Below are 15,871 nucleotides of genomic sequence, written 5' to 3'. Positions count from 1 at the left end.
AGTGTCTTTCCTACAATAATTTTCAAACTCAAACAAGCATAAGGCCCACGAAACTGGTGCTATAAGGATACATTTTACATCGACCATGCTCAGTGTTAGTTAGCACCTATAAACAGAGATAGGTATCATGATCATATCCTTCTACTCACACTGTGCCTTTGAAAAACCAAAATAAGCTTGTCAAGAAAAAACCTACCACACCCAGAAGCTCGATCTTTTGTTAAAAGTTCTAATGGCGAGTCGGCGATCGCCTTACCTTTCGGGGTGCATGATGTCCCGGCCGCCGTGCTTTCCCGTGCACGGAGAAATAATGGAGTACACTAAAATCCACAACAACAGCTGTGGCCACAGCAAAGGAGCGCGGAGATGGCGAAACTTTCTTAGGAGGTTGGTGAGGGATAGGCCAATAAGAAGCATGAGTGGGTCGACCAAAGCTACGTCGTTTCAATATGATGCTGTCAGCTATAAGCAGAATTTCGATGAGGGGTGCCATTTGTATGAAGAACCCAGACGCCATTTACAAGGTGTTTCATGATGTTAGATGGGAGATCATTCATTACATGAGTGATGTTGTACGTACGTTGAGTCTATAGCGGCTACTAGCTAGATGTGTAAGTATAGGTTGATTATTTTTGTTGTAACTATTCAGATCTGTGCAAATTTGAATCTGATTATGTCCTCTTTTTCTAACTTTTTCAGTCATATATTGTTGATTGCCTATTGTCTTTTTCTCAGTTACAATTAATAGTAGTTTGAATTTGAAGATGATAAACAATTAATGTTGGAAGAATTCAGATCTGTTTTTAGTTTCTAGGATCAAGCTAGGCAAACTATAATAATAAAATGTCGAGACTTCAATTTTATAAAATTTAGGGTTCTAAATATTTGGGGGCCAAAGACAATTACCTCATTTGCCTATCCGCAGCAGGCATTATTTTCTCAACCAACGACTAAGTCGTTGCCTAAGGTCAGAAACTTAGGCCACAAATATTAATTGTCGTTGCCAAGATCGTTGCTTAATCACTGTTGCCTATTCCCACAGCCACAGCCCAAAAGCAACAAATTTAGCGGTCATTGCCCAGTTAGTATAACTCAGTTGTTGTCTACTTGCTTTTTCTGAAATCCAATCGTGGATTTGTTGCCTACTAGATTGTCGACTGGTCCTAAAAGAATCACATTGTAAACTACATTATAATAAAGATGAAGTTTATTTTTATGCCATAGTACAAATATATCTACCAATTATAAAGATATATATATTTCAAGTGATTCTACAAATAAAAATAAATAAATTCAAATTCATATATTTATTAACGAAAACTCTCCATCTGCAAGCAAAAAAACTCAAATCCAAGCAAAAAAAATGTATTTGCAATAAAAAAAATGCGTATGCAAGAAAAAAATAATGCATCTGCAAGCAAAAAGATGTATCTGCATGCACCGAGTTCTCGCTAGGTTGTCAAACGCTTAGAAGACTGAGCATTCGATAGTGTAATTTTTCCCCTCTGCGTACACGGATAAATTGAGTTAAAACTTAATTTTTTATTTTGTTGGGTTTTTAGTTAAAAATATTTCAAAAACTGAGTTTATGAATAATTTATTATAAAAAAAAAAACCAAAACTCTTAAAAATAAAAAAATATAAATAAAACAAAAACACAAAAAAAATTTGAGAACACCCTGCAGATTCCCCACCCACTCACCATCCTTCGATCTACTGCATCATTAAAAATGTCACATTAGCTATGTCCAACGTGACATATATTTAACGTTTTTTTAGAAGGAAATCTTGACAGACGTCCCATATTGTAAATTTTCGTTAAAGAATTTGAAAATTTTGTTTGTTTGTAGACCAATTTAAAATACCCCTTATAATTAGTGAATGTATTTGTACTTAAGCCTTATTTTTATTAGAGATGTAATTTACATCTAGATAAAATAAAGAGATGTACCTTGTACAAATAGTGTTATTATTTAAAGATTGTGAAATCTACCACAAATTAATTATATATTAAAACTCGTGATAGAAAACTTTGTCCAAGATTGTTGTTTCTCATCCATCTGGGAGACTAAAATGAAGAACTCTGAACTGAGATAGAGCAGCATTTGAGAGGCTACAAAACGCAGACCCTTGCGAGTTTATGTCCAATTTCGTTTGTAGTTCTAATTTCAATAATTTTTTTATGAGCTAATTTCAACAGATTTCCTCATTATTTGTTAAGGTTGACCATACGGTCCAAATTTACATTTTTGTCAAATTAGTTGATGGAAGTAATCAAAAGGTGCACAAATTTAACCTAATGACCTGATTCCAGATTTTGTCACATTAGTTTTGCCGGGTCAGCGAAATTATGGTAAAACTTCACGTTTTCTGTCAATCAATGTGACATAAATGTGAATTTAGGCTTGAAAATTAGGGATTAAGGTTGATGAAATCCCTGACAGTATTCACTCACCTTGAAAATAGTTATAAAGAATATTGAGAACTGAGGATATAAATGAGCAGATATCTATTTAACTCTTATTGATGTGCAACTTTACAATTGCTGATAACTTCTTTTCTGGTTAACAAAACTTTATTACACAAACTAAACTTTTCAAGGGCCATCAAGCCCACAAAGAACCAAAAAAGAACTAAGGGGAAAAAACCCAACAAGGACAGCAGCCACAACAGACAAGCCCACCAAGGCCCAAACGGCCTACATACAAAAGCAAATAAGCAAGAACCAAAAAGTTTGCTGATAACTCTAACTGAGTGTATAAATGATATAAAAAAGAAGCATTCTTCCATTCTTGGGGTGTAAGGTATTTGTCCCACATGATCCTCAGTCACTTCTTTGACATATAGACTGCTGCAGTTTCATAAGTACATTTTAGATGAAAATTGAGATGACAAAATCTCGTAGTATGAACTCTTACTTCTTATTTATTTTTTGAATATAGAATTTGAATAAAATTTTACCCTCATTTTGCTGCTGTTGCAGGTGTCTCTTAAGTTTGTTGGTCGAGCCGGCTTTGCTGAAGGTGAATGGGGACATGTGAATCCTCATCTGTGCCCATGCCATAGGGTATTCCATAAACCTGATACATCGATTGAAGCCTTTTTACTTGCTTCTTCTTGTATACCTTTTCAATTAAGGTAATGGGGCTTATGATTTCATTAAGGGTGTTTAAGTTCCTGTTGTTATTAAAGCAGAATATAACTTCTTGTGTAATTCCAATTTTTCTTGACAAATGGGGTTTACCTTCTTGTACAGTTCCATATTTTGTTGATGAATGAGAGTACCCTGTTTGGAGAAAAAACAAAAAAAGGTATATAAAATGACCCAAATAACTCTTTGTAGAAATTTGTGACAAGGAATGACTATTGTGTTCCTGGAAAGACCTTTTGATTTAGCTCTTCAATTTCATCAATTAATATTTGTTCCTGCAAGAGTTTGAATCAATGCATGTTATGTATTTGTCAAACTTGCACTTCAAATGATCCCCCAATGGGATTCTACAACATATCCAAAATTAATAGATAACAGAAGGAAGGAAATGAGATTATACACAAATGAAAGCATTGGTCTGACCTTTTTCTTACGAATGCCCTGCAGACTCAGTTCTAATTGATTTTCTAGACTTTTTATTTCTTTGATACTCAAACCATGAAGCTGTTCTCCCAATAACTGCCTGCCATATCAGAATGCGGGATTATCATCAGGTGTTTGATAAATGTTCCCAATCTAATATCTATTGGTGTCTCGTTTGGTGGGCTGTACTTGTACAAGGCCATTTCTTGTCATTCAAGTGCATTTATAAGTTGTCAAAGTGAAATGATGTGTGTAGTGGGGTTTTCTGAATTTCATCATTTTAGTGGTGTAAGTGTGTGTGATCCTTTTCAAATAAAATTGTTGATTTCTAAACTGAAGGAGAAAGATTGTACCGATGGTTCTCTTTCAAGCTCTGTAGTTGTTGCCTTAACATGGCAACCTCCCTTTGCCAAAACTATCAAGTACGGGAATACAAATTAAAAGCATGCAACATTTCAGAAATTGATTAGTCCATTTGGCCAAACAGAAACAAAGTTCTTTGACAGTATATCAGGAACATTTTTTCGTAGAAATAGCTTCAAAAACATTTCAAAAGAAGCACAAATCAATGATCACAAGCTAATTTGGGATAGCTTAATAAATAACCCAATTGATTTAATCAATTCAGCTTATAGTGTTGTTTATGATGTTGAATTGACTATAAACTGATTGATAAGTAGAATGGATTATTTACTTTTTTTTTTTTTTTATGTGCAATTTAGTGACTTGAGGTGCAACATCATGTCCAGGATTGGTTTGTGCAGTGGACCACTATTCTGTGCTCTACTCTTTCATATTCTATTTGTTGGTGATCATGAGGTAAATGCATATGGTAACCTATATCATGCTGAAACAATAATCTGTTGGCAATTCAATGTTGGATTTGAAGGGCTCATAAGTGGGAGGTTTATGATAGCTAATGGCTTATCAGATCCGTATGCTCTTTCACTACAAGAAAAATGCCTTTTGACCACATTTATTCAACAACGTGTGTATGATGCATGTTGCGAAATTTGTACAGGTTTAAATGCATTTCCTGATGGTGTAGAGTAGTGCATGCCATTGAATGTCTTCATACTTTTTCTGTGTTAGTGTAATACAAATAGAAATTCTGCTTCCTAATTCTTCTGGGGTTGAAAGAAACAATACAATACACCTTTTTCTATAGAAACCTAATATATTGGTTATTATGCATATAAACTATGATTGCCAACTTTCTGTCTAAGGTGCTTTAATGATGCAAACTATTTTCTGCATATTTTGTCACTTATTTCTCATCATAATGAGTATATAGTTTTTGTCAGAAATACATAATTAAGGTGGTTGACTTTTCAATTTTTTATTATTTTAATTATATTTTTAGTTAGGCAGCAATATGGTTGACTTGGATTGTATGCTCACACTATATATCCTACTCCCTCTGGTCGCATACCATCACAAATTTGAAGTCATGTTCAATAAGATCTTGAAATTTGTAAGAGCATTTAATTTGAACTGTTTTTTTTTTTTCAGTAATTTTTCACAAGCTACAAGTTTAAATTTGCGTACAAACCTAGTTTTTGGCAGCTTGTACACAATTTTTGTTTAGTTGAATGTTTCAACATATTCTAGTAGTACTTCTCAGTCAAGACAAACGAACTATCCTATAATGGAATTATGATAGTTCATTTATGACATTATCAGGACTTTATTTTGCAAGATAACATGTACAGTTCAAATCCTTGGCAGCTGAAAAAATCTGAGTACAATGATGAAAGAGTTTTAACTTCTTTGGAGTGGGAATGCAACTAAGCCTTAATCCCATCTCTCTGTGGTTAAATGAATCCTTTTGTGCCATTTTAACATGTAGGCAGTTTGTAGCAGAATTATATATATATGGTAATATTTTTTACTGATATCTCAAAATTACATTTTCTGTTCCTATATGTGAGTTAGGAACACAAGTTGCTATACAGTTTTGGGTTCCTAGCATTCATGATGATTCATAATCATCTTCATCATTTGAACTAACATACTTGATCAGTGCCAAGGAATTTGATTGGTGGTATGTTTAATTTGCAGCTTCATGCCTGATGGTGGTGTAGAAAGTAAGCTTTTCTTATGTCTACAATTGGTAATCTCAATTGGAATTATGACTATATGTCAGGGCATAGCTATAGCCTCTCCGTGTCCACAAATCGGCATAATTCCATTAAAAAATAGTTCGTTTGACTTGACCAAGAAGGACTCTAGAATATTTTAATGCTTTTTTCTTAGTAGGTGATAGAAGTACAAGCAACCATTGGGAGTTGGATATCTTTTTCAATAATACTTGAGTAAGGATAAGGTGATGAATTCCTAGAATTATAAGACAGAGATGAATAATTTCTTTTTTTTTGCCTTGCAACATAAAAGGTTTATTGTTTTATTGCAGATCTGTATGATATTTTCTACAATGTTGAAGCAGATACTAGAGATATGTTTCATTGGTATGCAGATGCAGTACATATTCATGACTATATTAAGTCTTCTGTGTACAGAGTATAGTCATGAACTTGAACTCCATATCTTTATGTTTTTATATATAACTATGCTATCATCATGCCAAAATGAACCCTGATTTCAAAGCAGAACAGGATTGATTGGTTCTTTGCATGATGGTATGACATAAACTACGAGGAGTGTTTCTCTACTTAAAATTGTGTTCATGCATGTCTGTTATTCCTGGAGTTAAGATGCTCAATTGAAGTTGGCTTTCTCTAGAAGGTTGGTTATACCTCTAACACAGGTGGCTTAAGTGTGGCAAGCTTCTCAAGGAAAACCCTCGTTGCTTGAAAGATGGGAAAATAAAGAATAAGCAATGAAGAATGACAAAGGCATTAGATGCCTTCTCACCCCTTTATCAAGAAAAAAGTCCACCTTGCTTTTCAATTTTCATACATTTAATCTCTTCTCGTGGTTGTTGTGAAGAGGTTTGAAGATAGAAGGAGAATGTTTACCCTGATATCTATTTTGAACCCAAATAAAGCAGGGAAGAAAGAAAAGAAATCTGACTCTTGCAATGTGGTATATAAAATGATTAGCATTACTGTAGTTTTATTACTAGGTATATTGTGTGTCTGCAACTTTTGAGCTCACAGGAGTTAGTGGGCAAACATGATGAAACAATAAATTCAAATATAAACAAAGATATGCTGGAATAGTTTCAGAGAAAAATTAATGAGTGGTAGATGAAAAAGACCTTCACTTCTGATACTGGGTCAATTAGAAGTTGCTGATGTTCCTCCTTTGTTTTGTCGTATCTCTCTATCACTGATTTCATGCTGGTGGAAGGACATGAAGTGGTCAGATCTTTGTTAATCTCTCTACCATGAGATTAACAAAAAGTAACAGATTAAAAAGAAATGTTTCTGAGGACTAATTTGAAAAAGATGATATAATGGTCAAATCCATAGAGGATAATACTCTCTCTTTATATAGGGTGAATTGATGTCCTTGAATTTCTATGGATGGATGGAGATCAAATATGTAAATTATATATGTTGTTATATACTTATATCTATCACTTTGAAATTAACTACAGAGGCCGGCTTTAGGTATGTGTAATTTCTCCATCCTTTGTTATTTCATATTTGGAAACCCTAATTGTTGGCTTCTAGTTATAGTCATTGATCGAAATTGGTTAAAGCTGTATCTAAAATATGGGATTCCTTTAGAAATTTGGATTCTCTACTATATATACTTGTTTTTTTACCTGTTTCAATCCTAAGCTCCTAGCCATATATTATAAATCCAAAGGTTATGAATGCATGAATGTGATCTACACACCTCTCCTTTACTCACACATCATTCGATATGATTTGTAATACATATAGTTAAAATTAAAAGTCAAATAAAAATTAAAAAACAGAAAAAAGAAGTATAGAATCTCGATCAATCTGAATTTTTTTTGTATCTAATATTTTTTTTTCTTCAAATCTTAATGTAGAATTGTCCGGTTGCATTATTCTTGTAATTTATGGATGACAATGGCTATTCTCGCATTACTTTTTCTTATGAACGTAATGAAAGTTGCTTAGTTTAGGATATCCTTGAGCTGGTGCTCATCAGTCCTGATTTAATCACAACCTAAGATAGAGGAGCTGCCTGAAGAGACACCTTCACACATGGGGCGCCTTGGTAGATGGACGCCCCACAAAAGAGGGTTGACAAGAATTTATGGGTAGAGCTTACCCTTGCAAAACCAGCTGGGGGTATGTTCACACTGCTTTTGTACAAAGTGTTTTTACTTATAACACTTTTATTAGAAGCACTTGGAGGGACATTCTGAAGAAGTACATGTAAGGTGTTTCTCAAAACATCACTAAAAATTGTTTTTATAATCAAAAAACACTTTTAACTATTTCTGCCAAATACTACCAAAGAGCTCGTATACTTGTCTAATTAAAGATCAAGAAGGAAATAATGAGAAGATATATAGCTAGAGAGAAAAAAGAAGATAGATGTCGAGTAAATATGAGAAAATGTATATGAAATATTGATACATGATAAAACCTTAAAACTGAAGAAATATAGGCATTCCATTCCAAAACTAATTGACAATGGAAGAAGTAGCTCAAATCCTTATAAGTCACTATGCAAGATTATACTTTTCCAATGTAGGATAACACTTTATATTCTCACACGCTTCCTTACGTATGGCGTAACTTTAGCCTAACACAGGTAGGTACGTGAACCTGCTCTAATACTATGAAAGAATCTAGGTGTTTATTCAAAAAACTAATTGACAATGAAAGGAGTAGCTCAAACCCTTATAAGTCATTATGCAAAGTTTATAATTTTTCAATGTGGGAGGGATAACACTCCACATTCTCACAAAAATAATTTTGATCAATTTTCTTTTCCAAGTTTTCGTTTCATACAATATTCTTCTTCGTTTCTTCCTCCTCTCGTCTCCTTCCCTCATTCATCCTATTTTGCAACATTTGACTCATAAAAGAAAAAATTTCTTAATTAGTAGACAAATGATGCAATTACACATACCGGCCAAAAGGTGGCTTGGGATCGATTCTATATAATATCCACCAATACAAATTTATGAATTCCACCTCTTTTGATTGAATGATTAGATACAAATAATCTAATTGAAGGAAGAGAAAGAGAGAGAGTTTCTAAATACGTACTCGGGCAAAGAAGGCCAATGCTAGCACAGCAAAATGTCTTGTCTTAGAACTATTGTCCCCATGGTCGTCGATCATAGTTCTATTCAGTACCTATCGCTTTTAGCATCTTCATATATAGTATTATATACCATAATTAAGGAGCCTACTTTTCATATATCTCTAAATTTTTGGTTGCATTCAAAGGAATCAAACAGTCAACCTATCGTAATAACTCAAAATTAGTTGATTTAATTTTTCACGCTCTCGGACTAACTCCAAGGACTTAAATATATTTCTTCATTTTCTCTTATTTGGTGCTACATGCAACTCCCAACATACCCATATTCTCATATATATATATATATATATATATACTTTTTCTATTGAAGTATATTTTAATTTATTTCTGTTGAAGTATGACATTGTTGAGACTCACACGATTCGTTTTGTGTCGATCCAAATCGTTCATTTTTTATATCTTTATTGATAGATCATCCTTGCAAAAATTAGTTAAATCGAAAATCATTTGTTTATCTAAATTTGATAAAATAAATGGACGATTTCATCGAAAATATTTAGTTCGTCCATTTATTTGATCAAAGTTAGATAGACAAATAATTTCTGATTTGACTAATTTTTTACAAGGATGATCTATCAATGAAGATGTGAAAAATGAACGGTTCGGATCGATACAAAATGACTCGTGTGAGCCCTAAAAGGGTATACCTCAACATAAATAAATTAAAATACACATCAATAGAAGGAGCATGTATATATATATATCTTATGATCTCCATGCTGCCACTCCATTGTCTTCATATATATAGTACGTTATTCTGGCTGCACCTAATTAATCTTTGAACAGTTTTACTTTTTGGGCTCCCTTTATTATATGATTCTATTATACCCTTAACTTAGTTCAAGCCCTCCCTTTACATCTGAATCATCTTAACTCTATGCTGCCCATGATAATATTGAAAGGAAATCTTATCTATATATTGATTAATTCCAGAATATACACTAGCTAGATGCGTGCTAAACCTCTAGCTATACATGTGGGACTGTACATGACACAATATAGTAAACTAGCTTGCACGTCACTGTGGTCTAAATTAAACTCTAGCCGCTAGCTCCAATATTCTGCTCTTTAAAGTGGAAACTACACATTCTAAGAGATCACATATAGCTACATATATATGTTCAATTAAAAATAAATAATAGCTCATTCAATCATAATCATGTTTATTAGATGCAAAAACATGCAGCACAATCGATCACTTAGCCATGCAAATTAGATTGATATTAACGATCAATCAAACCTGTTGCTTGCAAATTCATAGAGCTTTCCTGTGCTTGAGAAGATCACAAGTCCAACTTCTGCATCGCACAAAGTCGCCAACTCCTTCGCCTTCTTAATCAAACCCTTTCTACGCTTTGAGAAAGTCACTTGCCTGCTCGTAGAGTTATCGATCCTCCGAATCACAATCTTCCCCCTCCCCATAACCCTTATGCTCTAGCTAGCTCTTTTTTGTAATTTTAAGGTCTAGCTCTGCAAAAAAAAAAAAAGAAAAAAAAAGTGTACGTTGAAGAACAATTATATATTTCAATATTGTTAGCGTAAGGATTAAGAAGAAAAGCATGCTATAGCCTATAGGTTGAGCCAAAGAGAGCACTCACAGTATTTGATCAATCTGTGGTTTGTAAGAAGCTAGCTTGTGTTACATTTTTTCACCCATTAAGAGCTTTATATATATAGACCAAAAAGTGGGTTTAGGGGTGACAGTAAAACCCATTTTTTAATGGGGTGGTTTAAAGTATTATTAAACTTGTATTAGTGGTTTGCACTTTGTATAATGAAATACTAAACAAGGAGTTATTTATAATATTAGACATTGGCTATATATATAGAACTAGATCCTTAATTTAATTATTTTGAGAAATACTTTGACGGCGCCATCAGCCGACATGTGTGGTTTAGTACAATATTGTCATACCTTTTTTTTTTTTTTTGGTAAATCACATATCATACTTATGTGTCATAGTATACATTTGATAACTTCAATTTATTTTTCATTATCACATTTTTTATACATTATGCATACCACATTTATATAGATGAAGCTTCATACTTGCATAGATCGATGGATCCTACCCATACTAGAGATGTGAATCTTAATTATAATGAACATGTGTGTGGTTGCATTTATTAAAAAGTTAACCATGATTAATATGTACAATATAAAAAGGTGTTAAACGAGTTATGATATGTCAATTTGATCAATTTAAATTAGATTTATTCGTATCTCATATCATATTTATACTGATTTATAATAATCAATAATGTTGTAAAACTAATTAGTTAGTAAGTTAATACAAAGCTAACCACCATGTTAGGCCCACCACATAATGTAATCTCAAAATCCTAACCGTCTATTTTTTAGGCCCTACTTTAAAGATCATCCTTGTAAAAAATCTTCAAATTCGGAAATCATTTAGTCATTTGATTGTAACAACAACTATTTATATGTTTTTATCGAAAACACTGATCGTCTATTTATTTGATTTCAATTAGATGACTAAATGATTTCCGATTTAGTTGATTTTTTGTAATGATGATCTTTGAAGTATGACCTAAATAATTGACGGTTCGGATTATAAAATTAGTTATGTGGTTGTCCCAAAAGTATGATTAGTTTCGTATTAATTTACTAACTAGTTAGTTTTAAAGCACTCCTCTTATATAATAATTGTATCATGATATGACTCATTTATTAACATGTAACACACACTGAGGGGAAAAAAAAAATACTGCACCTTAAAGATAGTAGTGAGCAAAATCTATATATATAAAGAGTGAAGGTGGAATATTTGGTTAAACGTTCAAAAACCCAATATTGTTTTTCTTAAAGCAAGAGCATGTCAATTTGCAGCTGGAGTCCGTGCGAGTAAGATGGGGCCGTCTCCACGTGTCAGACCAAAAATATGGAGTTGGAGATGTAGAGCGATAGGCAGCCATTGGTTTTATTCTTTTGAAAACTTCCAAATCAGGCAAGGAGTAGAGGTGAAATCCATGCCATGAATATTCCAAAAGGCCATAAATTGTAATATTTTAATATTGCTTCTAAACACTTGGAATAGATGGTAGTTGGAACTGCCAAACACAAAATCATGTACCTATCGATTTTAAATTTGGCATACAATACAATATTGCGTGAATTTAAGAGTATATATAATTACGAATATTGAAAGTATTACTGGTAGTTTGGAAATTTTGTGAAGTATATACGATAAATATTTTTATGTAATTGATATATATAATATTGTATTTATCTCTTTTATTATGTTAGATATATAAAATATATACAACTGTAATAGGTAAGTCTTTTTTCAATATTTAATATTGGAAAATCCTTGCAGCATGTTTAATATTTCCAATACCAATTGACCGACTCTCACCTGAGTGAGTGTGAAGAAGGACTTGGTAGATTTAGATTTAGCATCCGCCAATCGAGGGTGGTCTCCGCACGCCTTTATCTCGAGCTTAGCCAATTCTCATTAAACAACCCCTACGCCCAACCTGCACTGTCACAGTCTCACACTGCATATATGTGTGTGAGAATTGAGATTTTCTCCGGCACAAAAGTACACCATCACCTGAACACCACACACTCACACACACGTTATCATATTATCAAAAGACAAAAATTAAGTTATATTGTAAAGGTACAAAGGATAAGAAGAAAAATTTCATTTTAGACAATCTAGATTTACACAATTGAAAGGCAATGCCTTTAATCCAATGGATGACCAAAATAGAGAAGTGACATTAGATTTTTGTAAGGATAACTTAGAATTGTTTAAACTTAAGATATTGAATTTTGTCAATCTTTATAAAGGATCAGTGGAGAGTGTAACTTTCGTTTATGTTTTTTATTTTATTTTATTTTTTTGCTGGGCTTTTGTTTTTGTGTTTGGGAGTGAAGATGGCCATCCTTGTTAATATCATTAATCTATTTATGGTTAGGGGCTGGCTAAGACGCCAATAATCATTAGGGTTTGGTGACTGTCTCTAAACACAACTTCCCATTGGCTAAATCCCATGTGAATTTGATTTCTTAGACCAATAAGATTCGATGTTGCTTGAAATCCTAATGGGGCCCTTGGATTAAGGAACCCTAAATCCAAGATTAGTCTAATTTAGTATAATTCTTAATCACGACAACTAGTAGATCGAGCTTGGCCAGGTGTCAATCATCAACAAATCATATAGGTGCACACACCGAGAGAAAAGGTAATATTGTGGACATTTGCCATTAGGGTTATCATCCCAACAAAGGAAGATGTTGCTTTAATGAGTCATCACACCATTGAATATTACTACTTTTTAGTTTGGTGATGTTAAGAGTAACATAATAAATAAGAGAAGCACATGAACTTTATCATAACTTACAATTTTCTCCACCCAATGAAAGGAGATGTGGCTTTTTTTTGGAGGAGGAGAGGTATTGTCCCTTTTGATGCTCTAAGCCCACATGCTAACACACTAGTTGTTGCATTTGACAAGACCTTCACTAGTGAAAGTGTGTGAAGATTTTACCCTGGATTTATTATGGTGCAACTCGAAGAAGGGAGAGTGATGATTTTGTATTTTCCAACCGGGTATGCCTCTCTTCCTTTTATCCATTTCAAATTATATATGTATTTATTGCACACGTTACAGGAATGACTAACAATGTGGTCTTTACTTATTATTATTTTTTTTAAAAAAAGAAGCAACGTGGTCTTTACTTTTTTCAAAATGAGACCATTCTCACTAGAGAATTCTCCTATATGTAATGAATGAATTATTCTATGATAAATACGTCCGTAAATTATAACTTGCTTAAGATCTCTAGAATGAGAGGAATTTTTTCATGACAATCATATGTGATATCTCTTTCACAACATACATATGGGTCCCATCATATAAAGGTGAGTCTCATATACATATTGTGAGAGGGTCACATATGACCGTCACATGCAAAATTTCTTTATCAAAAGTCAAATTCTAATGCTTTTAAGGGTTACCTACACTTTGCACTCCTGCTGTTTGGGTCAAATAACGCATCGGTCCTTTAACTTTCGAAATGCATCAATGTTAAACCCAACTCTCCTTATAACTTTATATATACTAGTCTCTTGACATGCACTCCGCTTGGGTCCAATAACGGATCAATCCTTTAACTTTCGAAATGCATCAATATTAAACCCAACTCTCCTTATAGCTTTATAAATACTAGCCTCTTGACATGCACTCCGCGTGTATTAATTGACCTAAATTCTTACTGTGTATTTTGTTCTCATTATTTTATAATTTTTCATCACTCTTTCCACATTTTAAGGTGGTGGATTGTCTTTTTTTATTTTTTAAATTTTATTTTAATGTTTGTATTTTACAGTTATATCTTCATTTATTATGTTATTTTTATATGACTGTTTTTTTAGATGAATGATATTTTAAGCAATCTCATTTTCGGTGAAGCTCGTAACACTAAATCTTACTTCTAGCTTTATAATAGTAAAGATAAATACTAGATTCTCCAACACACGCTCACGTGCATGCGCGTGCCAAAAGTCAGTTGATTTTTTTTTTCTTTTTCATTTTGAAGTACATGGGTAGTTAAGATTTAAGAGCATGTATCCCAACTTTGTTTTAATTTTAATTTGTCAATCAAATGAAGTTGGGACTAGGAGCAAGTGAAGTTTCTATTTTAGAGCCCAGTTTAATTTGCAATGAGACATGGGCCTACTATTGTAATACTTCCACTTGGGCCTAACGCTTGCATTAATTCTCGTCTCGTTCCTCAAATTGCGGGGTTGCTTGGCATTGGGCATTTTGGCGACTTTGCAGATTTTCAAGAACTGCGTCTGGTCACTGCAGGCAAGGAATGAAATTTCGAAAATTTCGGCGAAATTTCGCCGAAATTTTCGTTTTTTTGGGATACCGAAATTTTATCACATATCCCTTATTTTTCGTAAAAATTTCGGCGAAATTTTGGTAATTTCGCCGAAATTTCGCTTAAATCTCGCCCGAAATTTCGATGACAGAGCCAGTATGTTTTTGTAAAATTTCTCCAAATTTCGTCGAAATTTGGGCGAAATTTGGCGAAATTTGGGCGAAATTTGGCGAAATTTCGGTGTAACTTACCGAAGTCACAAAGCCCACCTATATCTTTCTCTTCCCCGACTCTCTGCAACTCTCTTTCTCCGGTGAGTTTGGCTGGCGATCTCCACTGCAAAGGGAGCGCCTTCCTCCCCTCTCCTTTCTCCTGGTCTTCATCAGCTTCAAAAGCCAGCCACGCCGGCGTTTTTGGGCAGATTGCAGTGGAGGATCGCGGTGGCGTTGAGTCGTTTCCGGCCATGCATGTCTCGGTGCCGAACCCTCTGGGTTCTCACCCCCTCAGCACAGCGAGTCCCTTGGCACCTTCAATTTGGTCATCCGATCTGCAACGACGTCGATTCGAAGGGAAAGGCTCCGCCATTCACTTTTTGTTCCCAGCGGAGATGCAAGTCAGCAGAGATGCAACTATGCAAGTAAATAAAATAAAATAAAAAAATAGAGGAGAGTCAGAGAGTGCACTCAGTGCAGGATGTGTTTTGGGGAGTGGGGGAGTGCAAATAGGCTGCTAGTCTGCTACTTTGCCAGATTTGATTTAAATATTTAAATATGTTTTTTGTTTTTACTTTGCCAAACATATCTGCAATCAAACCACAGAAGTTCAGAAGGCAAATATTTAAGAGAAAAGATAAATAAGATATACATGAGGTGGACAACATATCTCTGACTTTACGCCACTAACTGATCCAAAAGATAAGCAATTTTATTTCCCACATCTTCACAACATTTTGAGAAGCCGTATAGTCAACTCAAAAGTTAATTGATGAACCAATGTAATAAAACCTAATTAAAAGTTTTAAACAATATAAACTATAATATGATTTTTTCTTTTTTTTTTTAGGAAAAACTATAATATGGGTTTAGTAATTTTATATAAGTTTATAAACTAAATATCACTATGGAGTATTTAAGTTTATAATTTTATATAAGTTTGTAAGTATATAAGTTTAATATAATTTAGGGTTTAGAGAGTGTTTTATTGTTGATGGTTTATGGTTT

At 33.6% G+C, this 15,871-nt stretch overlaps 1 protein-coding gene across 1 annotated transcript; it reads right to left on the bottom strand.

Annotated features, from left to right (window-relative positions):
• Positions 1–2,990: 2,990 nt before the first annotated feature.
• Positions 2,991–10,216, bottom strand: AGL21 (AGAMOUS-like 21). Its single transcript, XM_086243495.1, has 7 exons — positions 10,035–10,216; positions 6,795–6,876; positions 3,928–3,989; positions 3,575–3,674; positions 3,385–3,426; positions 3,245–3,286; positions 2,991–3,080 (listed from the first exon to the last, which is right to left on the bottom strand). Exons 1-7 carry the CDS (start codon positions 10,214–10,216, stop codon positions 2,991–2,993), a joined length of 600 nt encoding a protein of 199 aa, XP_086099621.1.
• Between the last annotated feature and the right edge of the window lie 5,655 nt (positions 10,217–15,871).

Source organism: Dryas octopetala, chromosome 5 (assembly GCF_963921425.1).
Source record: "Dryas octopetala chromosome 5, drDryOcto1.1, whole genome shotgun sequence".
In the NCBI taxonomy this organism is placed as follows: Eukaryota; Viridiplantae; Streptophyta; class Magnoliopsida; order Rosales; family Rosaceae; genus Dryas; species Dryas octopetala.
This window is presented reverse-complemented; position numbering and strand designations above follow the sequence as displayed.